The following is a 22,957-nucleotide window of genomic DNA, read 5'->3' on the forward strand; positions in this document are numbered from 1 at the left end:
CACAGAGCTGAGAGATTCGCCCTCCGCTGTTGACACCGGCGCTGGCAAAGACGCGCAGCTCCACCCAAAGACAATCACCTGTCTCAGCACCTTAATGCCTGTGACCTTTGATCGAAGCACATGAGGCTATATAGGGCCGGACGGACTATTTATGTTGCCTGTTTGGAGGTGAGCTGAGTGAGTTATAAAGAGCTTGTTTACGTGCTTAAATTAAAAAACAGACGGATTCTACCAAGAGAATTCAGAAATTTTATTTCTAATGGTACAAAGTTGAAATCAAACGGACCAATTCTGATCTTGTAAACACTTACAGAGCAGCAGATTTACAGTTTTCTGTTTCATAATTATTCTACTCGACACAACATTCAATTCTAAACCTGGAGTTGAAACAAGCGCAAATGAATCCTCAGATTTTAAGATGTGATTTATCAATAAACAGGTATTTTCCGACTGTTTGTCCAACACATTACAAGAATAAGAGCTGAATATTTGCCAAGACTTCAAGTGTGACTGTTTTGTTATTGTAAAAGGAGTAAAACATTAATCTGTTGATCGCTGTCGTAGCCCTACTACAATGTCAATCTTTAAAACAAATCCAATCTTGTTTCTGGAGGTTTTAACTTCACTAAAACCACTGAAACCGCATATAATAAACCTGAGCTTCACATAGGCTAAAAAAGCTTCACATTTTAAAGTTTAGCCATTGTTAAAATGAAATATTTGCCTGTTGTTGCCTGAATTAAGTGACAGATTTTTGACAAACTGTGGCAATAACCGCCAAAAACTGCTGCTGTTTCGATGGAGTCTGAAATTCTAACGACAATTAGTGTTGCCTGACTTGACAAAAACTTTTTTTTTGTCAAATTTTTAATCCTTTAAAGATGGTGTTACTGGTTGCTTTTAGCTTAAATTTGTTCACAAGTTGAAAAACTAAACAATCCTGTTTCTTTGGATGAAGTAAAAGAAAATGTGATGATGATGATCAGGATACTTCAGCATTTATGAGTTTTAAGCATTTTTGTGTGCATTTATTTGCTCTCTCTTCAGTTTTTGGTGACATACGAGTCAGGTCTTTTGCACAGACTGAGGAAATAATTGATTAGAAGGAGAAAAGACGGATGCTGAGACTAGAAGTCTGTTTTTATATGAATCTTTTCACATTTCTTTGTGCCAACAGAACTCGTAATACGTAATCCAACATGCAGCTTTAAGTGAAGCCCTCAAACACTTCTTGTGCTCCTGTGCAATCTACCTGATGATTATCAAAAGATAAAGTGGTTTCTTAGTGTCTGTGTACAGTAAATCTTTAGTTCAAGTAAAAGGGGATTTTGTTCTCCTCTCACACACTTTTTGATCACAATTTAAGAGAGGAGGCTCGTCTAAAGCGAGCTACTTTCACAGCCAAGTTTTAGAAGACTAAAACTCATCTTTGATTTGAAAGTGAGGCTGATCCTCTGGTTTGAAGTCTTCGTTGGGACTTCCATCCTGGTTCAGGATTCTTGATGCGGTGTAGCCCACGATGGGATACTTGGTTTTGTACGTGCCTTCGAATACGCTGTCCAGAGACTGCAGCTGCTCTTCAGTCAGGCCCGTCTGCAGATGTGAGCATCGAAAACAGAGTTAATCCCAACAAACAGTCAGTTATCAAACATTTTCTATGTTTGTCTGACATTTTTTCATTTTTAAAAGGATTCTTTTGCCTCTTTGAGAATATATAGTTTTGTCACTCTCATCTGATACTGTAATATTACAAGAATTAAAAAAAAATAATAATAATGTTGGAAATGGTGCTTACTTAATGACAATTAGAAAGTAAATTTGACTCTGATGTTGTATACATTTGTTAAATATGAAATTACAACCAGGAGATGTTAGCTTAGCTCAACTTTAATTTAAATTGTACTTTGTGTGTTTTATTGTTTTATGTGCCTGTTTCCTGTTTTATGTCTTTTTTTAAGCACTTTATAATGTTGTAAATAAAGACGAATTTAATTATTATTAGCTTAAAGGCTGGAAACAGTTAACAGTGGACTCCATCCATCTTTTAGCTCCTCTAAAGCTCTAAAACGAACACAGTGAATCTTTGTTGTTGTTTGAAGTATGAAATATTTCATTTATTTCACTCATTTATTGTCGGAAATTTTGAGATATTAGTCTGGCATTTTTGGGCTATGTACAGTTGAAATTGGAAGTTTACATACATTGACGTCATTAAAACAGTTTTCTTCACCACTGGACAGATTTTGTGTAAACATAAGACAACTAATTTTTCCAACAATTGTTTACAGATAGACGATTTAACTTATATTTTCTTATATCACAATTCCAGTGGGTCAGAAGTTCATATATACTCAGTTGACTTTGCCTTTAAAATTGCTTGGAAGATCTCCACTTCTGACTGTCCACAGGATGCATTTTTAAGGCCTGCCTTCAAACTCCGCACCTCTCTTTGTTTGACATCATGAGAAAATCAAAACTCAGAAAACTCAAATCTGACTCAGAAAAAAAACTGACCTCCACACGTCAGATTCATCCTTGGAAGCAGATTCCATTGTATGATAAATAAAGGATTATCTTATCTTAAAGTACCACATTCATTTGTACAAGCAATCCTTCACGAGAAGACACACCCTGTCTCAAAGACATGACCATGAACATCCATCCCAGATCAAACGCAAAGGACCTTGTGAAGAAACAGGAGGCGACAGGTGCAAAGATATCTGTATCCACAGTAAAACAAGCCCTGCATCGATTTAACCTGAAGGACCGCCCTTGTGAGAAAGATCTGGAGCTGCACATGGGGACAAAGGTCTCTTCCGTCTTAAGAAATGAAAAAAAAGAACTGTTTCGTACCAATAATGACCATTGTCTGGGGGAAAAGGGTGCGGCCTGCAAACTAAAGAATACCATCTCAACTGTGAAGCAGCACGGGGGCGGAAGCATCATGCTGAATGGGTGCTTTGCTGCAGGACTGAACAGAAAAGGCATGTAAAAGCAAGATTGAGTTACTTTCACCATTTCTGTCAAGAGGATTCTTGCAACTTATTGAAAGAAGATTGTGGAAGACTAGTTAAGATGTTTTACTCAAGTCAAACAATTTTTGATACAAGACATAAAAGTGGAAATAAATCTCTCTAATATTACTACACCTTTAACTCGTAAAAATAATTATTGATCTAACTAACTGTCGCTATTGTGATTAAAATGTATTTGGCTAAGACTGGCTAAGGCGTATGCCTCATGTTTCTGTTGCTATTTCTTTATTTGTTGTCATGTTGCTTTTGTGTTTATCATCTCCTTGCTATAAAAGTCTATGGTGTGTAAAAATGTGGGGGGAAAAAAAGACGCATTCGTGTGAAACTGTACAATAAATAAATGCGTCTCCTGCTCCAGATTGCACATTGTTTGTTTTGTAACAGGGTGTCATGTATCTGTGCTCCCCACCCGTGGGAGTGACCCGTGACAATGCAGTGGGTGGGTGAGGAGAGTTAAGCCGTTGGATGTTCACAGTAAACTCACTGTATCTGATGTTAAGTCTGCTGCGTTCAGGGACATCTTGGCCACAGCTCGAGTGGAGTCCTTCCCCACCAGGGCATTGTATGGAGCACCCTTACCATAAAACTCTGATATAACAGACAGGACAGTGAATGCAGCATCCAGTGTACGAGGTCTGTTGTTTTAGTTTAAAGTTTTAGCCTTTAAAATGACACAGGTGGGGTTTATTTACCTTTTCCCTTGGTGACATCAAACACAACTCCTTTTACTGCCATGTAAATAGGCTGCCCCTCCTAAAACACAAGAGGAATCAACACAAACGCTCAAACTGATCCTCAAAAACTCTCCCCGGCTCACAAATAAACTTTACCTCGCTGCCGTCGTATCTCTTCAGCTCCTCCTCGGTGAATAACCTCACAGGTTTTGTTGCTGGTTTGAATTTTAATTTGACGTCTTCGGCTAAACTCGTGTAAACGATAATAAATATGACAAAAAGTCGCGCTGTTGCCATGGTAGGGTGGTTGTTAGGACGAGGCTGATGCGGAAACTCTTTCATTCACTTCCTTGTGGCAGTAGCCGAACTTCTGGGGATGCGTTTAGTGGCGTCGGAAATTTTAGGCAAGGCAGCCGTTGGTGAAGGGATTTCACAAAAACTGAGTCAGTCGTCATAAAAAACTGCTTCATTATTTAATAAAAGTTTTTATCGTTTATGTATGATCACATTGATTGTTTTTTTGTTGTTATTTAGTTGTATATGTGGGTTAAACGCAAGATTACAGCTGGCAGACAGCATAGGTTAGCTTAGTTTAGCTTAGACTCTGGATACAGGGAGAAACGGTTAGCCTGACTGCACCTAAAGTTCTCAAATTAACTCATGAAATCTTTGATATAATAAGATTATATATGGTTTAAATGTGTAATTACAGACATGAGATTGCTATCTTGGGTAGATTGTTAGCTTATCTTATTTTATTTTATCTTAGCGTAGCTTACTTTACCTCAGCTTAACTTAGTTTAAAACTGGAAACACAGAGAAAAGGTTAACCTGAATGTACCCAGCTAAAGTTCTCAAATTAACACAATCAGTTTTTGTTTATGGCCATAATTTCTTCTAGTGAGACAGTATTTATTTATTTAAAAAAAAAAAAAGAAGTCATATTTAATGTATATGGCTTGGGTTTGTTGTGAAGAATGTAATATCTGAGGATGCATTTGGTGTTGTAGGAAATTTTATTTACATCCATTTTAGAATTCATGTTGCTGGCTTTGATAGAAACTGACTCAATCATCTAATAAGCAGCTCAATATTTATACTTAATGTATTTATTTAGCATTTGTATTTCACCTTTTTGATTGATTTTAGTTTATGTATGATTATATATGGTTTATGAAATTACACACCTGAGATTGTTATCTTGGATACATTGTTAGCTTATCTTATCTTATTTTACCATAGCGTAGCTTAGTTTAGCTTTATCACTGGACACAGAAATAAAACATTACTCCATCCACCTGAAGCTCACATATTGAGCACACCGATAAACACATTAAATCTTTGTTTTTGATGGTGAAATATTACTGTTTTAATGTCTGTAATGTCATTAGATGCCATCAGAAGTTGTGTATTGCCCTCAAACCTCAGTGCCGTTGGATGATAACAGTCAGATCACAGTAATAATAATAATAATAATAATTACAGCTTTTCTCAGTGGTTTTGAGCCTCTTAGACTATTTTGTTGTTCTTCGGGACTTTTAATTTGATATGAATTGCCCCTAGTTTCAAATGAGTTCCTCAACAGTCCCAATTTGTAAACCAGGTCAAATAATACATTTTTAAACTTCTTCTCAAGTCGGTTTACTTTATTGAAAAATTACATAGGATTTCGTCTACTGTATCATTGAATATATTTTTTATATTTTATATTTATTTATTTTCTTTAACTGTGCTGCAATAATTTTAAGTGTTGAATGTAGGTCAGTTTGCGGCGGCTGGGTTTGGGACTCTGAACGTTCCTATGAGCACCTGAATGCAGCACTAGGTATGAACCGGAGGAAACGAGGAAACCACGTCAAGGAAACAACTTTTCTTGTTATTGAGTGTCGTCCTGTAGGTGTCTCTTTATTTTAGTGGGATGTGTCTTTAACGGCTTCGGGCGTGTGATCGGCGTGTGTTCCTCCAGAACGGAAACCTGAGCTCCTTAAAAATGCCTCATTTAAGTTTAATACATTAAAAGTTGCCTTTTGCAGAAATAGTCGAGGGTAGTTTTTACCTGAAGCGTTGAGGAATGCGGAGAATAGAAAGCTCTCCGTCATACCAAGAGGTAAGTTAACTTCGTGTTTGTGTGTCGGTGTGTTATCTTGAATGTTTGTTTAAAACAAATTGCGAGGACAGCAGTTTGTGGACTTCCTCGCCGTGTTGGAGGGTCCTCAAAGTGTCCGGCTCACTTGTCATCATGTGACTGTACAGCTGAGGACAGCAGTGAATAATACATGTTTCCTTCCTGCTCCTAGTGTCAGCAGTAAAATGGGACTCAGTATGGAAACATAACTGGACAATAGTGGTGCTGTTAGGCGTTTCTGTTATTTACCATCACTGATAGAAATGAGTTTAAACGTCTTTGCAGTCATTTGACTCCTCATGGTGTCTCCTAGTGGTTGTTTTATGTCACTTTGCAGGTTTACCCAACAGTTTTCTGCCTCTGTCCCTATTTTATATTTATTTTGCAGTTGCTTTGTGACTTATAGGTTGTTTCACATCTGTTTGTTGTTGCAATCAGACTTTGAAATACTCACAAAGGTCGGTTTGGTTGGTCATTTTGGTGTCTGCAGTTCAGGTGTTTCCGTTATGTCTCTTTGCATCAACATTTTTTCATGCATCTTGCATCTGATAGACATTGTGGTTGTTTTACGTCACTTTGTAGGATTTCCCCAACAGTTTCTTGCCTCTTCTACTATCTCGTGTTCGTTTTGCAGTTTCGTTGCTGCAACCAGGCTTAAAGTTGTCACAAACGTCAAGTTGGTGAACTGGTTTGGAGAGGTTGTCATTTTGGTGGCTGCAATTTATGGTGCTCTCAGGTATTTTTGAAAGAACCTCTTGTTGTTTGCCATCTTTTTGCAGCTGTTTTGTGACTTATACGTTTATCTCACATCTGTTTGTAGATGCAACCAGACTAAGAAATACCCACAAAGGCCGAGGTGGTTCAGAGGTGTTGTCATCTTGGTGTCTGCAGACTTGTGGTGCTGTCGGGGTTTCTGTTATAAAGCATCAGTTAGTTTCAGCGTCTTGCATTCATTTTACACCTCTTTGTCCTCTTTTTATGTCTCTTTGCATCTTTTTCTCACGTTTTTTTCTTGCATCTTCACTGATAGAAATGAATTTAAATGTCTTTGCAGTCATGGAGTCTCCTAGTGGTTGTTTTCTGTCACTTTGTAGGTTTTCCCGACAGTTTTCTGCCTCTGTCCCTATTTGATATTTATTTTGCAGTTGCTTTGTGACTTATAAGTTGTTTCACATCTGTTTGTAGTTGCGACCAGACTTCGAAATACTCACAAAGGTCCAGTTGGTTTAGAAGGGTTGTCATTGTGGTGTCTGCATCAATTAGTTTCAGTGTCTTGCATTCATTTTACACCTCTTTTTCCTCTTTTTATGTCTCTTTGCATCTTTTTCTAACATTTTTTCTGCCTCTTCATTTTGCACCTTGTTTCATTGCTGCAATCAGACTTAAAGTTGTGCCGCCAGGTATTTCTGATAGAACGTCTTTGCATCGCTGTAGTTGTTTGTCGTCTTTTTGCGGTTGTTTTCTGACTTATAGGTTGTTATCATAGCTGCAGCAAGACTAAAATTATTGCAGGATTATTATCGGAAACGTCCAGCTGGGGATGCTTTCCTCCCCTACATTTTCTGCCTCTTTGTAGCTGCTTTGATTCTTTTCCTGCTGTTTCATTTTCAGTGCTTGTTTTGCATTAGTTTGAGTCTGAAGTACTCCTGACAGTTTTGAGGACAAAGGTCCAGTGGGCAAACTAATGAGCTGAAACCGGTTCAGAGAGGTTGTTAGTTTGGTTGCTGTCAGGTGTTTTTATTATTTACTGTAACTGATAGAAATTAGTTTAAATGTCATTTTTCTCTTAATACTTTTTAGTGGTTCCTTCACGTCTGTTTTGTGTCAAATATTTATGGTCTTTTTAACTGACTCATGTTACTGGGTAGACATACATGCTTATATTTACTGTCCCACTCTTAACTGCACAGTTTCATGATGACGATGATGAAGGTAACATGCAGCCTCCGGGCTTCTTTGACGATGATGTTGAAGAGCTGGAGCCCAAGGAGTCCAACGACAGCATCTCACAAGGTACGACGGAGACTTTGAAGCTCTTAAACGAAGCGCCTCACGGTTTCACAACTTCATACATTTTTAATTGGTTTCAGCATGTGAAGGTCCACACATACGTTAACATTTAATTAATTCTTGCCTCAGTTGTAAAGTTGCGATTTAAGTTGCATTTCCAATCATATATTTTCTTTTCTGCTGCAGATGATGACATCAGGGCGAGCAGTCCACCCATGAAATTCAGTAAAGCATGTCTGAAAAACGTCTTCACGGTGGTGCTCATCTTCATCTACCTGTTGCTGACGGCGGTGGCGGTGTTCCTGGCCTACCAGACCATCTCTGAGTTCTTGGAGAAGCTCAACCACCCGATCATGTCCGTCACCTACAAAGAGGTGGACTCGTTTTCAGCCCCTGGTAAGGGTCATTTTGGGTGGGTGCTGCAGGATTATTATTTATAGTTGCACGTTACTTCTACGGCGCAGATACAGCGTAGCTCCGGACCCTGACGTGTAACTGCACGGCTGCGATTGGTCTGAAATGCATTTCCTTGTTCACATGTCTCAGCAGCCAGACAACCACAGACCTCCTACCAAACCATCTACGCAAACATCTTCTCTATCTCTTGTGCTGCAGTGATTTCCGTTAAAGTAACTTGTGCAACTTTGTGACAAGTGGTTGGTCAAAATCTTGCCTGACACGTCATCCATTATTGTGTTTTCTTTGAGCAGGTATCGCTCTGTATCCCGGCAACGCCCAGCTACTCAGCTGCAGACATCACTATCACGACTACATCCCTCCGTTAGTGAACCCCGGCAAGCCTCAACAGGGCGACTGTGAGATCATCAACGTGACGTACTTTGGGCCGTTCATAAATCAGACACAGGTAAAATGATTTACTTGTTGACACAAATCTGTGATATTATTGCTAACCTTTTTGTTTTAAAAAGACAGATTATACTCACGGTTTGTGTGAATCGTAGAAACACGCTCTGGTGGTCCGTGGTCCGTCTGATGTCAGGAACAAAGAGCTGATCTTCATGCAGTTCAGTCAAAATGAAACGGAGGAGGACTTCAGCGACATCACTTACATGCTTTTTGCCAAGTTTAGCGACTTGATTAACAGGTATGTGCAAACAGCTCATACTGATCCTGTGTAATAACTGTTGTGTTTTAGTTTTGTGTGGCTCACAGCACACATATAATAACCTTAAGGAAGTATTAATGTAATTTAAAAGCTGGTTAATAAACCATTGTGTGGTTTAAAATAGCTTTTTAGCTCTAAATACACACGTGTGTTTTCTGGATCTCCAGTGCAAATAAATCAGAGTTCATGAAGGACTGTGAGAGGAATTACTCCATGTGGACCTTCTCTGGAGGATTCAGAACCTGGGTCAAGATGTCTTTAGTGAGGACGTCTGGGAAAATCAATGAAGCCGTCGAGTTTCGACAAGAGGTATTCATGTCCAGCCAGTGTACAGAAGCTCAAATATATATATGTGATTTTTAAAGCTTTAATTCCCTGATTTGTGTTGGATCCTCTAGTCCGCTGTGGTGAAATTCAACGATAAAAGACCTGAACAGGAGAAAACCAATCAGCTCTTCTTTGCTGTGTTCGAATGGCGAGATCCTTATATGCAAGAAATCAGACTGGTGAGTATTCCCAGACGTTTTACCAATATCCGTTCTCGTCTACATCAGTGTTTAACCCAGGTTGTTGCTCATTTTCAAACAGATAGTGACTGCAAATCCCTGGAGCTCTGTAGCCATTCTCTGCGGCGTCTTCATGGCCCTGTTCAAAGCTGCTAATTTCGCCAAACTCACTATCCAGTGGATTATCCGGATGCGTAAGAGGCATCTGAGGAATAAATCGCGGGAACTGAACCCGATAAACTGAAAGAAACAAAAAATAAGCACTGAAAACGCAGCGTCGTTTACACTGCTGCATTTGTTGAGGTCACTACTTGCACCGTTTGGTCAAATCAAAGGGGAGAATTTTTAGCACCAAGTCATGTTTATCCGTGATGTTTGTCAGAACATTTTATTGATGCTTCCATTAATTTTAACAGACAGTAATTATTACACGTATTACTGCTATTAGACTATATGCTATAGACTCTATCGTCTATTGTGAATTTTTCGTTGTCGCATTTCAACGTTTCACATGTTTCATAAACACTGTCATTCCTGGAATTTACACGCACATGAAATGAATTGTTGCTGAGAGCTGAGACATTTTTAGGGCTTATTTAAAAACCAGATGTTTCAGGTTTAAAACTCAGAAAATGTGAACTGTGAAGAAGATGTTGCTGGATTTTGGACTGATTCTCAATGTAATGATACTATATCTTTAAAATGAAATGTCAGAATATTGTTAACATGCTGTTTATTTTTGTAGTGTATGGTAAATCTTTTGGTTTTACTGCTGTTCTCAGTTGATTTAAACATAACGTGTTTAAAAATATATATATCATGTGTTCACTGCTGTTCAAATTTACTTGAATTTTGAATTTCTGCTGGTCAATATCATATCACATGCTATGTTTTAAGATGTATTAGAAAATAAACACATTTTATGCCCGAGTCTTATTGCTCAAGTTTATTTATCTTTTAAGTTAAAGACAAAACTATAGATTTATTTTATTAACTTTATTGGCCCCCACTTGCGCAATTTTTAACTAAAGTAGCCAGGAAAACATTTCTAAACATTTCTTTTAACGCTATGAATACGGTTTGGTAAATAAAAACTCAATGCATTTTTCTTCGTTGGCAAAAATAAGGTATTTCGTTACGAAATTGTACTTAATGTAAAATTGACGCACCTGAACGCAACGCGGACCTCCTGTTGTCCCACACAGTGATGTGGTCTTGAACGCCTCCTGGCTCCCAGTTCCGTTTGGGGGGCGAGGCGGATACAGGATGTTGTTGTTAGCTACAAGGATGGATGCAAACATGCAGTAGTCCCACACAGTTTTGGATGTTATTAAGGTAGTAAACAACCCAGACTTCGTATTCGTAGCGTATGAAAACAAAACAAAACTGTCGTAGCTGTACTCTCTTAGAATTTAATTATTGGTTCGTTTATTTGTGGTTTAACGTTGGTGTTTCTTGCTAGCAAGTTGTTGCTAACATGCTAACCTACTAACTGTACGCTTGTTTAACACTAAGTAAACTCTACGATAAGACATAGTTTGCATTAACAACTTATTTTTATTCTTAAGTTGGGAGTCTCCTTGTCTTGTTTTCCTTTCGAGCTAACTATCACGAGCTTGCTAACAGCTAACAGACTAATTAACAGCAGCTAGCTACATTTTGGCTAACAACAAGCAAGGATCCAGTCGTCTGCACGCTTGCCAACTTAACCATTAATTCGTTTTACTACTACTGCAACTCGGTTGTAAAGTAAAGTTTACTAATAAAACTGCATAACTTTGCTCGCTTGGTAACATCGGGTGTTAAAATAATATACTACTGGATGAACTCCTGAACTGTGTAGCTAACTGTTAGCAAGCTAGCTTAACAAGTTATTGTTGTTACTGTAGGGGCATACGTGATTTATTTGTTTTCTCTGTTTTATTCAGAAGCATTCCCTGCAAGATAGTAAGAACTCAGAGTTATTATTTTAATGTTGTTGTTTTTTTAATTAAACTTAAGATACAGCTATTTATGGTTTTTGCACGATGCTTGCAACAGAAATCTAACACCTTTAACTGCCATCTGTGTATGTTCAAACATTTTATCTAACATTACTGTTTAGAAGAGAATCAACCATCAGACACTGTCCTGTCTGCTGCCCCCCTAGAGATTCAGAGGCTGAGAGGGAATATGATGTTATTAATGTTATAAACAGCTGGTACTTTGGAAGTAAACAAACAAGAGATAGGGCTATTAGGGTTCATCTTTATGCACATTTGGTGTCCCTTTACCTGATTAAGAACATTTTAGGACTTAGCCACTGTACTTTTCTTGTTTTGACCTGTTCGATATCCACGTAAAAACATTGTCATTGTCTGTAGAAGGGTCAGACGGCCAGTTTTTCCAGTTCGTGATGATTAGCCTGTTTGTTTATTATTTGTCCCGCAAAAGCGAGCACTGTGTTCTTTAACTACCACATCATCGTGGGCCCAATTTAGTCGATTACTTGACTTTTATTGTGAAAGGAATCCTTCCTCTTTATGGATTTGTTTGGGGTCATCCCACTCCTGAGTCAAACCTCAGATTCTCCAAGCCCATATCATATATTTTAAATCCTAAAACTCAAATAAATTACAATAATTATTTGAGGGTGCCTTTCAGAGCACTCAAGGTCAAAATGCAAGATTTAAAAAGTACATAGAAATTAGATAAAAAGGGAAAGCAGGTTAAAGGTAGTAAGCTGTTCTAAAAAGATGAGTTTTAAACCTGGATTTGAATGCAACATGTTATAATAAAGGTCTCCACATGACATGAGACCTTGAGCAGCAGTTGACTCGTGGCCGGCGTTCGTTTCTCACCCTGTTTGTGAACGTTAAACAAGTCCAGACTTAGCCCTGGTGCTGCCGCGGCTCTGCCTTCTGGCCGCAGAGCTGCTCTATCAGCAGAGACTAGATTTAGACTAGTGTCCAGGTGGAACTCTGCTGGCATCCAGGATGTGGCACAGAGGTATGCTGTTGAATTGGTAGGTGTGGTTGTTAAAAAAGAAACAAAAAACAAACAATACTCCTTCTATTATGATGACGTGTCCCAGTCCTCTGCTGATCACTCAGGTATACGGCACAGCGACGTTATTTGTTGTCATGAAATCCAAGGTAAAATCACACTGTTTAAAAAATCAGGATGATATTATTGAGTCCTTTAACTTGAATTAATTATCTCTTTTGACAGTGATGGGCTGAGATCTACCTGAATTCAAAATGGCAAGAGAAAGGAAGTGCATCCTTTGTGAAACAGTCTGTGCCTCCAAGCAGGTAATTGATTTATGATTAACAACATAAATGTGTAAATAAATATAAAGCAGTGTTCTACAATGCTGCGTATAATGTTTTTGCATACATGTCTCAATTAGTTCTTTGTTTCTAACTATTCTGCTGGTTTATTATACTTACTTTAACCACTGTTTGCACTCATCTTCTTTATAACTCTCATTCTGCGTTGCTGGGAGGTGTAGCTTGAGGATCATTTATATGTTTGTGGCTGCCTAAATGAAATGTTCTGCTTGTATCTGTAGGAGATGGAGGAACACATGAGGAGTATGCTCCACCACCGTGAGCTGGAGAAGCTCAAAGGCCGGTGAGTTGTCTCCAAAGATTATGATTTTCACTTTGCAGGAATCGATCACGTTAAAGCAGAAGTGTGTCGTATTGAAAAAGCTCTAGCTGTCAATGCAAAGTTTGATTTTTGTTGTTTCAAGAATTTCGTACAGTATTCGGGTCACGAGGCACACGTGCACACGTGCCCCTGCCGAGTGGATATAGGAGCAGCTGTCTCCACCGTGGCACGTATATTTAGACACAATCTCTCCGGAACAACAGCCGTGACCGTTAGAAGGCAACTGGCGATCTTGTGACTGCCATGTAGATTACCCCAAGTATGTGGCCTGTCGCTGATATGGAAGAATCTCGAGAGGAGCGAATACTGATTCAGTGACTGGAATTTCATATAATTATTCCTGTACGCAGACGACATCTTACTGAGCATTGTGTTCGGTTGCATTCATAACATTTTTAATTTAAATACTCTGCTATTTATATATTGCTCCTGTGCAGAACCTTTGAAATTATGAAGGAAATGTTTAGGCACTTTGGAGTGTGTGATGATTCATAATTAAACAACATGCAAACCTAACTTTTTCAGACGTTTAGAGGACTATTCAAAGTTTCAAATGTCAGGAAAGGTTTACGTTTTCTCCACTACTGCAGCCGAGAACTTATTTGTCAGATAAAAGTAACCCTATCTCACTGAAGGAAGAGTTTGCCAGCTGCACGAGAGGTCAGAAAATGGCAGCGTGCCCTGACACAGATTTGAAAAAAAGAAATTGAGAAGGAGCCAGAAACCCTCTGCCCCTGTCAGAATCACAGGATGGCATACTTGGGAGAGGTTGTGAAGTGAGCAGCTGCACTCGACTCCGGTTACAGAGACGGTGCTCGGGATTGGTCGCCCGGGATCCCGAGGCCTGTTCTAATAACACATGCTGGCCTGGAGGGCGGGCGGGGGCTGGGTCCTGGCTCTCGGAGCTCAGTGTGAGGTCAAATGCAGACATTGCCTTGTGTAGAGTCTCAGAGCGCAGCAGACACCATCATGACAACGCGCTAGGCTGAGGGCGCCGTGCCTCTCTCCCCTCCACGCGCCGTGCTGCATGGCTGGACACAAACAGCTAGATTAGCGTGCTCCCTGCGTCCAGCCTGGCTGCTCCTCCTGCACTCACCCTGCCACCTATGGCCTGCTAAAGAAACGACGACCAAGATCAGGATGATAAAGATTTAAACTTTTTTTGTTTTTTTTAACAAAGAGAAAATTACATGTTAGTAACCTCCTGATCTGTGACTAATAGAGAATTCGGACTCGTTTAAAGGATTGTCGAGTATTCTCCTCTCCTGATTTGATTAACACAAAGTGAAAGAAACCGCTTAGATCAGAAACAATGCCTGAAGGAACTATTGAACGGCCGCTCTCGCCTTCCCTCCCCAGGGACTGTGGACACGAGTGCCGAGTGTGTAAGGTGGAGGTGGTGAGCCTGACCGATTACGCCAGCCACATTTCCAGCCCCACGCACAAGCAGAATGTGGAGGCTGCCGAACAAAAGCAGGCGTGGAACGACCGCGACGAGGACTACTTCGACCAGGCTTTGGTCGACCTGATTGAAAAGAGGAAAGAACAGTGCAGGTAAGAACGTTTAAATTGTGCTTTTATATATATTTATTTATGCCTAGGGCAGTAAAACTGTAAAAAATTAGTGTTATCTACCATTATATAATTAATATAGATTAATAAGCTGTTATAAATGCAGCATTTTCTAAAATATGTATATTTTTTTAAATTAAAAAAGTAGTCTGAGCTTCATTGGTGGATTGCAGCTCAATATTAACATGTTTATGTTGCAAATGGGATAAATAAGCAACTCATAATTGATATTTTTATGCTTTAAACACAAAGGTAAAGGCAAGCGATCGCTCACGAGCTCTACTTTGTGTGTACACGCGCCGTGTATAGACTCACATTTTGCTCAGCGGTGCTCACAGGCTTCATTTAGTCACTGCTTCACCGCGAGCCGCGACTGGAGTCATATGTCAGGGCTGTAGGCTAAAAAAAAAGGCATGACTGCACACGCAGAGTTCAGACACATGCTGCCTTCAGTTTGATGCCTTCCACAAATAGAAAAACACAGCAAAACTCTTCACTCTCACCTTTGCTTGCTGCTTTAAAATCTGAAGTTAGTATGCAGATTTTGGCCAAAAAAACAAACCTCTAATGAATTCTTATGAGACTTAATCGTAAAAGAGGCTTTTCGAGCCACTTGTAATTCATATAACCTTTGCTTGTAGAAAAGAGAAGGAGGCTGCCGCTGCAAAACAGGCTAAAGAAGAAGAAGATCGCCGCAGAAATGAGAAGTTTCAGCAGAGGCTAAAGGAAGCGAAGGAGCGCTACCGCTGGGACTGTGGCTGGCAGCAGCCGCCGCAGGGGTTTGGTGGATCCGGTCACCACGGTTCTTGGTACCAGAGCAACCGATATAATGCGCGAGATGGGCAGGCACAACCCTGGCACCACAATAAACAGGGGAAGAGCGCCACGTGGCACGCTCAGGAGCCTCCTAACATGCAGAAATGGGCGTATGGAGACTTCGCCGGTGGACGCATGCATGGTCAAGAGGGGCGCTGCAACAAGACTTGGGGTCAGAGTGCATTTTCTGGCAATCAACAAAGCCGGCTGCCTTGGCTCAGCAACGGAGGCAGCAGTAATGGGCTCTACGGCCGAAACAATATTTCAGAGTATGCTCAAAGGAACCGCCCCTTCAGCGTATTGGGGCCTCCACCCAACTTCTTTGCCCAGGCTATGAACCAGTTTCATGATGAAGGTGGTCAACAGGGTGCTGGGTCTCACAATGGAGAGGGACAATCAGCAGACCACAACAGTAACAAGAGCTCCAAGACTTTTGGCAGCAACCCAAAGCTGGACAAAGCCTGTCGTTGGTCACCCTATCCGGTCGCAAAGGGTTTTGAATCTGTTCCCCATAACGACCCAAATCCATCGGAGAAGTATGCCAAAATCCCCAAACAACAGAAGCAGGACAAAGCACCAGAAACCAGTGGCTTTAACAGGCAGTCTCGACCAGAACAGAAATCGGGTCAGTTCACCTCAAGTAGACAAAGTGTTGAAGAGAAAGAGAGGCATAACGCAAACCCCTCGTCAAAACCCAGAGATGGGAGTAGCAGCAGCAGTCGAAGCAACAGTTCTCAGAGAGACGAGCATCAGAAATCCTCCTCTGGTTCTTCCTGTCAGAAGGTAAATAAGGGATCGTTACTCACAGATCGGAAGATGCCCTCAGTTCCTGGTCTTGGGAGCGGAGGTCAACTCGGCAAGGCTTTCAGTAAGGCTCAAGCACAATCAAAACCAAACGGAAAACAGAGTGAAGTCAAAGCTCCACCGGTTGGGCCCCTTAAGTCCAGAAAAGAACGACAGCTCCCAGAGTCATTAACGAAAGCCAGGCAGATTGTCTCAGAAAGGAGGGCCTCGTTGGAGGAACAGCAAAGAGATCAGAGCCAGGTAGGAGTGAACAAAGAGAACAGCTGTAGGCAGAATGCAGCTAAACCCACGGATGCAGCCAGAGAAGAAAAGCTTTCAATGCCGCCTACAGACAGCAGCCAGTTTCTCCAGTCGTTGCAGGTTAGCACCTCCACTGTGGAGAGCTCGGAGCCTGCAGTGTCAGGCAGAGATAACGAGGAGGACAGAAGGAATGCGGAGAAGCAGCCCAGCTCGGTGGCTCCAGACGAGGCCATGCAGGTAGCCGAGGCCGGGCAGAGCTCAGAGAGCGACACCTCAAGAAGTGGCGATGCACAGGCCGTCTCGGGGTCGAACGCGTCGGGTCTGTCCAAACTGGACCTGCCTCCGGTCTTGAAACGCGACCTCACCAAACACATCAGCTCCAAGAGCAAAGTTGGCATCCTGGAGCCCAACCTGAACATTGCGAGACGGGTGCGCAACGTGAGCGAGTCGCGGAGAAGCGACTCGGAAAAGGACTCGGGGCTCAAACCGACTGTGCGGCAGCTCATCAGCTCCTCGGGCTCTCGGCGCAATGTCAACTGGGAGCAGGTGTATCAGGAGGTCAGAAAGAAGCAAGACAAGGGGAAAGGCATGCCACGGTGAGTTCATAATGGTTTATTCTTTAGTGTTGCTTTTGATCTCAGCTACCTCAAGCTTAGTCCTGTTTCTCTACTGTCCTCCAGGTTTGGGATCGAGATGGTGCCATGTGAGCAAGAGTACCAAAGCCAGGAGGAGGGGGATATACCCCTGCTGGAGGGTTTCCAATGGGAGGCACTGATGGAAAGCTCATCCCAGGGCGCCTCTAGAAAACGCTCCTTATCAGAGAGCAGCCTCGCCCCCGGATTCAACGCCTCCCTGTTTACATCCCTCATGTCGAATGAGAGGACGCAGGGAGACGGCCTCGGCTCAGAGCAGCAGGCGTCTGCCGTTTCTCTCAACAACGTATCTGCACAAGGAAATCAAGACAATCAGCCAGAGATGCTCGGCCAGTGTGAGAAGAAGCAGCCGGAAAAGCTCGAGTCTGAGACGGTGAGAGCCCTCCAGCGATCGGAGTCGGTGCTCGGGGACAGCAGTTCAGGGACGGAGCAGTGCGACGCTCAGGGAACAGGAAAGAGGCGAAGAGCAACGGGGGTGAGTTTAGGAAACGTTTTCTCCCTTTTATTTTTATTTTTAAATGCAGAATATGCAGAACTGACTCTTATTTCTCTCTTACAGGATGTCCCAAGTGCAGAGCTGTCATGTTTGGAACATAACAGCAAAAGAAGGAAGGTCAAATCCAAAAGAGGTTAGCATCCTTCTTAAAAATCAATCCCTGTTTTTACTATTTGCTTGAACGCTGATCTCTTAAATGTGTGCTCCGTGTTCGGTGCAGAGCGTTTGCATATCGACCAGCTGCTGGCTGTGTCCCTGCGGGAGGACGAGCTGAGTCGGTCCTTGCAGAACGTGGACACCAGCCTGATCCAGGCCCGGGCCGCGCTGGAGGCCGCCTACTTGGAGGTGCAGCGCCTCATGGTGGTTAAACAGCAGGTGTGTGTGTGTGTGTGTTTGCATAAACTTAAGCTTGATTTAGATTTAATTGGAACTTTATGTGACTTTTAAGTAATTATCACCTCAGCTTTAATCACTAACAAGCAGAAATATTCCGTTCTTGTCTTTTCTCAGATGACTGAAGAGATGAACACGCTAAGAAACAAGCGCATCGATTTGCTAAAAGGAATGCAAGGTAGGAACCTACAGTTTGATGTACAAAACACATGCTACTAAAACAACAAAATAATAGAATAAGCTATTAATTGTTATATTTATTTATACAGGCTCTGTGGAGGAAGCACCTCTGCTCAAACTCAAAGAAGAGAAGATGGACGCAGAAGAAACCGAGCCTCACATACCTTCCTTTGTCTCCTCTGTGGCGGGCGCCGCTGCCTCCAGTCCGAACCAAGCTGCGGACTGTGCGTCTCTTCCGTCCTCCAGCCTCCCCTTCACGTCTGTGGTCATCAAGCAGGAGCCACAGTCTCCTGTCCATGTGAGCGCCGAGCAGGACGCCGTGGACAGTGCAGCCCACTTTGCTCACAGCACCACTCTGGAGCTTCCAGGCGCTCCGGCCGCTGATTCTCTACCAGGTAACTATATGTACTTGCAGCCTGGTGGATGTTGCATCCCATGTACAGTACATTTCTTATCGTCTTTGTTTAATAAATGCAGTTATTTCATTTTAGTAGTGCAGTAGTTGGAGCAAAAACTGCTACCACAGCTTCAGTTAAATCAGCAGATCTGCAGCGTTTTAATCCATTTCCATGTGAAACTCTTTTATAGATTCTGCCCTTAACTTCCAGCCATCTCCTGAGAAAAAACAAGAGCTTTACCAAGATAACACTGGAGAGCATTCAGACGGCAAAGAGAAGTCGCCAGGACCGGTGGAGATGACAGAAAAGGCCATACAGGCGTCAAGGAACTCTCTGAGCCCTTTGTCTGACTCCAAAGCCTCCATAAAGCTCCTCTCGCCCAGCAGGAGAAGCTCTGAGGTCGGGAACGTTGTCGACTCCGCTGACATCCAGTCCGCTCAGTCCCCCTCGGCGCCTCCGGTCTTTCACCTGCCCCCCTCTCCGTCGGAACTGAGGAGTGGAAAGCGCGTGCGGAAGCTGAAGAAGAGGAAGGCGCTGAAGAAGGCTCAAGGGGTGGAGCAGCCGGAGAGCAGCGAGACGGAGCTGGACGAGGAGGCCTCGCGCCCCAGGTGGCTCCGAACGCGCAGGAGACCCAGCGGAGGCTCCCAGGTCAGCACCTCCAGCGTCCCGACGGAGAACGGAGACGGGGACGTGAGCACGGAGGCTAACCAGAAGGCTCAGACGAGGACGTCTCCGAACGTCAAACTCGAGAAGGAGGAGAAGAAGACTTCACCCAAGCAGACGGCGGAGCGTCCACCGGCGGGCCCTGCTGATGTTACGCTGGATTCTGAAGAGAGTATGGAGGTCACCGCAACGTGTGCAGACGTCCAGCTTCCGTCTCCAGACCTGGTCCCGGACTCCTCCAGTGCTCAGCCTCAGAGTCTGGCCTGCAACGAGGTCTCGTCCACCAGTGACATGGATTTGTGTAAATCATCCGAGAGGTGAGGCGTCGAACAAAACAATCTCTGTTTGTTTCCACACCTTTGCATTTATCTTTTTCATCTTAAATGTGTCACATTGGTTTTCAGTTGCAGACTTAATACTAACTAACTAATTCTGATTCTGTATTTAGTCTATTATCATTAATATATATTTATTTTCCACTTTTTCTCCCCACAGCGACATGCCATTCGCCATCACGTTACCCAAGAACTCATCAGGTACGTCCATCTCCTAGCAGGGTCAGACATTAACATTTAAAAAGCGATTAAATAAGTTTGGTGTCAGTTTTTATTCCCCCTTTGTCTCCGTGACAGCAGCTCGCCACTGGAGCTCAGCGGTAGTCTTGAAGTTTGAATGCGGCTCCAAACATAAAGTCATCTAATAGCGGCCAGAATTAGAAATGTCACGCTCTGTGACCAAGTTAAAATAGACGCTGCGGGGCCCAAACTGCTGTTTAAGGGCAAGATATTCATAGAGCCGCTAGCTGACGTTAGGTGACGCTGTGCAGCAGTGATGAATGGACACAGCTCGAGCTCAAAATAATATAAACCCCTGACTTAGAGAACGTTTGATTGGACGTAGACACACATAGATGACTTGATTGGATGGATCTTGGGAATTAGAAATGTTAAAATACACCAACCTTGTCGCCTTCGTTTTTCCAGACGCCTCCTCTGACCACGGCGAGGACGACATACCCACCGAGGGAACGTTCGAGGGCCACCAGGAGGCGGTGAACGCCATGCAGATCCACAACGGGCTGCTGTACACGTGCTCGGGAGATCGAACCGTCAAAGCCTTTGACCTGGTGGTGGGTGCATTTCTGACCATTTGGGTTGTTGGTGGTTGTAACAGCAAATGCACAACATTTTATTTTTTTTTCTACTGCGCCAAGTTGCCGAATTCTTGGCGCAGCAAAATAAAATGTAGCTCCTGCAGCTTTTCATCTAACAGCTCACTGTGGCTGCTCCTTCTGCTTCCAAACATTCGGTTTGCATTTAGCGTTTTGCATTCATATCCAGATATTTGTGTATAGAGGTTATAATAGCAGTAGCTTAATACAGCCACCGATCAGGGATAACATTATGACCACCTTCCTAATATTGTGTAGGTCTCCCTTGTGCCTCTAAAACTGTTGTGACTCATCAGAGAATGGGCATGGGCCTTCTGAGGGTGTCCTGTGGTGTCGGTTTGGGATCTATTTGCCACTTTAATATCTGTTCTGAATATTTCCAGCTGTTGCAACCATCTTATTTATTTATTTGCAGAGTCATAAATGTGTGGCTGTGTTCGAGGGCCACAGCTCCAAAGTGAGCTGCCTGTTGGTGTCTTCAGCTCCGTTCCTGCACAATCGCCTTTACTCTGGTTCCAGTGACCAAACCATCCGCTGCTACAGCCTCAAGGTAAGAACATCTCATCACCTAATGTGGCACAGCAGCGATAAATATGTTTCAGTTTAGTGCTATAAAGCATTCATTTAGTCTGAATATGTGTGATTTTTCTTCTTGTCTGCAGACACAAGAACTGGAGAAGCAGTTCTCTCTGTCCGACCGAGTCCTCTGCCTACACAGCCGCTGGAGGACTTTGTACGCCGGTCTGGCCAACGGCAGCGTGGTGACCTTTAACCTCAAGGTGAGGACTCAGATTGATCAGCTATCCAGGAAACAAAAGTTTTCACGAAATGTCCTTAGCGTGGCTGGCTGGCGGCGCCGCTCATTTTCCCCTCTGTTCTCCCTCTCAGACAAACAAGCAGACGGACGTGTTCGAGTGCCACGGGCCGCGGGCCGTGAGCTGTCTGGCCTCGTCGCAGGAGGGAGCCCGGAGGATCCTGCTGGTCGGCTCATACGACAACTCCATCAGCGTGAGAGACGCCAAGAACGGGCTGCTGCTGCGCACGCTGAAGGGACACACCAAAACCGTGCTCTGCATGAAGGTAAATCTGAGGCTTTGTCAAGACACAAGACGTATTGGAAAGGAACCAGCGCAGGGATATTTGAGGTAACTGTAACTGATCCTAAATCCTGATTGTTTCCCCTCTCTCTCTCAGGTTGTCAATGACCTGGTGTTCAGTGGATCCAGCGATCAGTGCGTCTACGCTCACAACATCCACGTGAGTTCTTCTCGCAGTTTCACACGTTTAAATTAAAAGCCACACACAGCGACAGAGAGCATCAGTTCAGACGCACGTCACAACGTCTGACAAGTGTCTATTTTTAACTCGTTGCGTTGCAGACGGGGGAGCTGGTGCGAGTCTATAAGGGCCACAGTCACGCTGTCACCGTGGTGACCGTCCTGGGGAAAGTGATGGTGACGGCCTGCCTGGACAAGCGGGTGCGCGTCTACGACCTGCAGGTGTGCATCCTCAAACCCTATAAGTCTATATTAGTCTCAGTTCATGTTGGACGTGTGTGTTTAAATTGTTAAAATCTGTCAAGGCTGAATCTGAACGGCTGTTTTTCCTCCACAGTCTCACGAACAGCTGCAGGTCTACGGCGGACACAAGGACATGGTGATGTGTATGACTGTCCACAAGAACATGGTGAGAGGCCTGCACGGTTTTATACTTCCACGTCTTTGAGGAATGCAGGTGTTGATGGAGTGTAAAGACTAACTTCTAACTTCTTCAGATCTACACCGGCTGCTACGACGGCAGCGTGCAGGCCGTCAAGCTGAACCTGATGCAGAACTACAGATGCCGGGTAATTTAAACCGCCGTCGTCGCGAGCTTTGAAAACAATCAGAGGTGCAACTTTTTTTTCACGTGTTATCCCCCTCATGTCGACAGTGGCACGGCTGCTCGCTGGTCTTCGGGCTGATGGAGCATCTGCAGCAGCACCTGATCAACGACCACACCAGCGTCAAGTTCCAGACGCTCAAGTGCCGCTGGAAGAACTGTGAAGAGTTTTTCTGTTCACGCAACAGCTCCAAGAAGGTATAAAAAAAATATATATAAAAACACATTTTCTGGATATTAGAGTTCAATCTGTGGAGGATTTGGAGGCTGATACTTTGTCTGTTGCAGGGGATGCTGGTGCACATGCAGAAACACGCTGAGGAGGAGACCATAGTGGAGCCTTAGGGGCGGCTGGTGGGAACCTAGTTTCTCCCTGAGCCCTTTTTCCTGTAATCTGCTCCCCCCACCTCCCTTGTTAACCTCCCATATTGGGGGGGCCACGTGTCCTCGCCAGCGCTCCTGTTTGGAGCCTGGCGAGCGGCGTCTTGACGACTCCATCCTTTATGTTCGGTGTTGGAATCCAACCATAATACAATCTTCAAAGGAGGCTTGGTTGCGCT

The 22,957-nt window shown here is 43.2% G+C and overlaps 3 protein-coding genes across 6 annotated transcripts; 2 read left to right on the plus strand and 1 right to left on the minus strand.

The window, feature by feature from the left end:
- On the minus strand, nucleotides 1-4,200 carry nenf (neudesin neurotrophic factor). The gene is made up of 4 exons (XM_084569225.1): nucleotides 3,866-4,200; nucleotides 3,728-3,788; nucleotides 3,520-3,623; nucleotides 1-1,593 (listed from the first exon to the last, which is right to left on the minus strand). Exons 1-4 carry the CDS (start codon nucleotides 4,049-4,051, stop codon nucleotides 1,417-1,419), a joined length of 528 nt encoding a protein of 175 aa, XP_084425351.1. The 5' UTR covers nucleotides 4,052-4,200; the 3' UTR covers nucleotides 1-1,416.
- Nucleotides 4,201-5,590: 1,390 nt separating this feature from the next.
- pacc1 (proton activated chloride channel 1) lies at nucleotides 5,591-10,378 on the plus strand. The gene is made up of 8 exons (XM_084569220.1): nucleotides 5,591-5,816; nucleotides 7,745-7,847; nucleotides 8,031-8,240; nucleotides 8,555-8,709; nucleotides 8,807-8,949; nucleotides 9,138-9,279; nucleotides 9,369-9,476; nucleotides 9,559-10,378. Exons 1-8 carry the CDS (start codon nucleotides 5,781-5,783, stop codon nucleotides 9,718-9,720), a joined length of 1,059 nt encoding a protein of 352 aa, XP_084425346.1. The 5' UTR covers nucleotides 5,591-5,780; the 3' UTR covers nucleotides 9,721-10,378.
- A 343-nt stretch (nucleotides 10,379-10,721) lies between these two features.
- znf106a (zinc finger protein 106a) lies at nucleotides 10,722-22,944 on the plus strand. Of its 4 annotated transcripts, none has more exons than XM_084569207.1 (22): nucleotides 10,722-10,811; nucleotides 12,687-12,769; nucleotides 13,030-13,091; nucleotides 14,490-14,684; nucleotides 15,344-17,158; nucleotides 17,243-17,690; nucleotides 17,775-17,844; nucleotides 17,932-18,086; nucleotides 18,222-18,282; nucleotides 18,374-18,679; nucleotides 18,873-19,662; nucleotides 19,841-19,881; nucleotides 20,329-20,474; nucleotides 20,932-21,066; nucleotides 21,179-21,295; nucleotides 21,405-21,596; nucleotides 21,711-21,773; nucleotides 21,896-22,015; nucleotides 22,131-22,202; nucleotides 22,291-22,362; nucleotides 22,449-22,595; nucleotides 22,686-22,944. In XM_084569207.1, exons 2-22 carry the CDS (start codon nucleotides 12,716-12,718, stop codon nucleotides 22,740-22,742), a joined length of 5,118 nt encoding a protein of 1,705 aa, XP_084425333.1. In that variant the 5' UTR covers nucleotides 10,722-10,811; nucleotides 12,687-12,715; the 3' UTR covers nucleotides 22,743-22,944. The 4 variants fall into 4 exon arrangements, with proteins under 4 accessions (XP_084425333.1, XP_084425335.1, XP_084425334.1 ...); XM_084569209.1 differs by having other exon boundaries at nucleotides 10,739-10,811; nucleotides 12,256-12,769; XM_084569210.1 differs by lacking the exon at nucleotides 10,722-10,811 and adding an exon at nucleotides 12,589-12,610.
- Nucleotides 22,945-22,957: the final 13 nt, after the last annotated feature.

Source organism: Chelon labrosus (genome assembly GCF_963514085.1).
Source record: "Chelon labrosus genome assembly, chromosome: 20".
Lineage (NCBI taxonomy): Eukaryota > Metazoa > Chordata > Actinopteri > Mugiliformes > Mugilidae > Chelon > Chelon labrosus.

Coding starts and splice junctions, on each gene's coding strand:
- pacc1 (XM_084569220.1), top strand. CDS start 5,781: ATGCGGAGAATAGAAAGCTCTCCGTCATACCAAGAG. Junction 8,241..8,554: donor GGACTCGTTTTCAGCCCCTG/GTAAGGGTCATT, acceptor TTCTTTGAGCAG/GTATCGCTCTGTATCCCGGC. Junction 9,477..9,558: donor ATATGCAAGAAATCAGACTG/GTGAGTATTCCC, acceptor ATTTTCAAACAG/ATAGTGACTGCAAATCCCTG.
- nenf (XM_084569225.1), bottom strand. CDS start 4,051: ATGAAAGAGTTTCCGCATCAGCCTCGTCCTAACAACCACCCTACCATG. Junction 3,624..3,727: donor TGATGTCACCAAGGGAAAAG/GTAAATAAACCC, acceptor CTGTTATATCAG/AGTTTTATGGTAAGGGTGCT. Junction 1,594..3,519: donor CAGACTTAACATCAGATACA/GTGAGTTTACTG, acceptor TCACATCTGCAG/ACGGGCCTGACTGAAGAGCA.
- znf106a (XM_084569207.1), top strand. CDS start 12,716: ATGGCAAGAGAAAGGAAGTGCATCCTTTGTGAAACAGTCTGTGCCTCC. Junction 14,685..15,343: donor AAGAGGAAAGAACAGTGCAG/GTAAGAACGTTT, acceptor CTTTGCTTGTAG/AAAAGAGAAGGAGGCTGCCG. Junction 21,067..21,178: donor TCCGCTGCTACAGCCTCAAG/GTAAGAACATCT, acceptor TCTTGTCTGCAG/ACACAAGAACTGGAGAAGCA.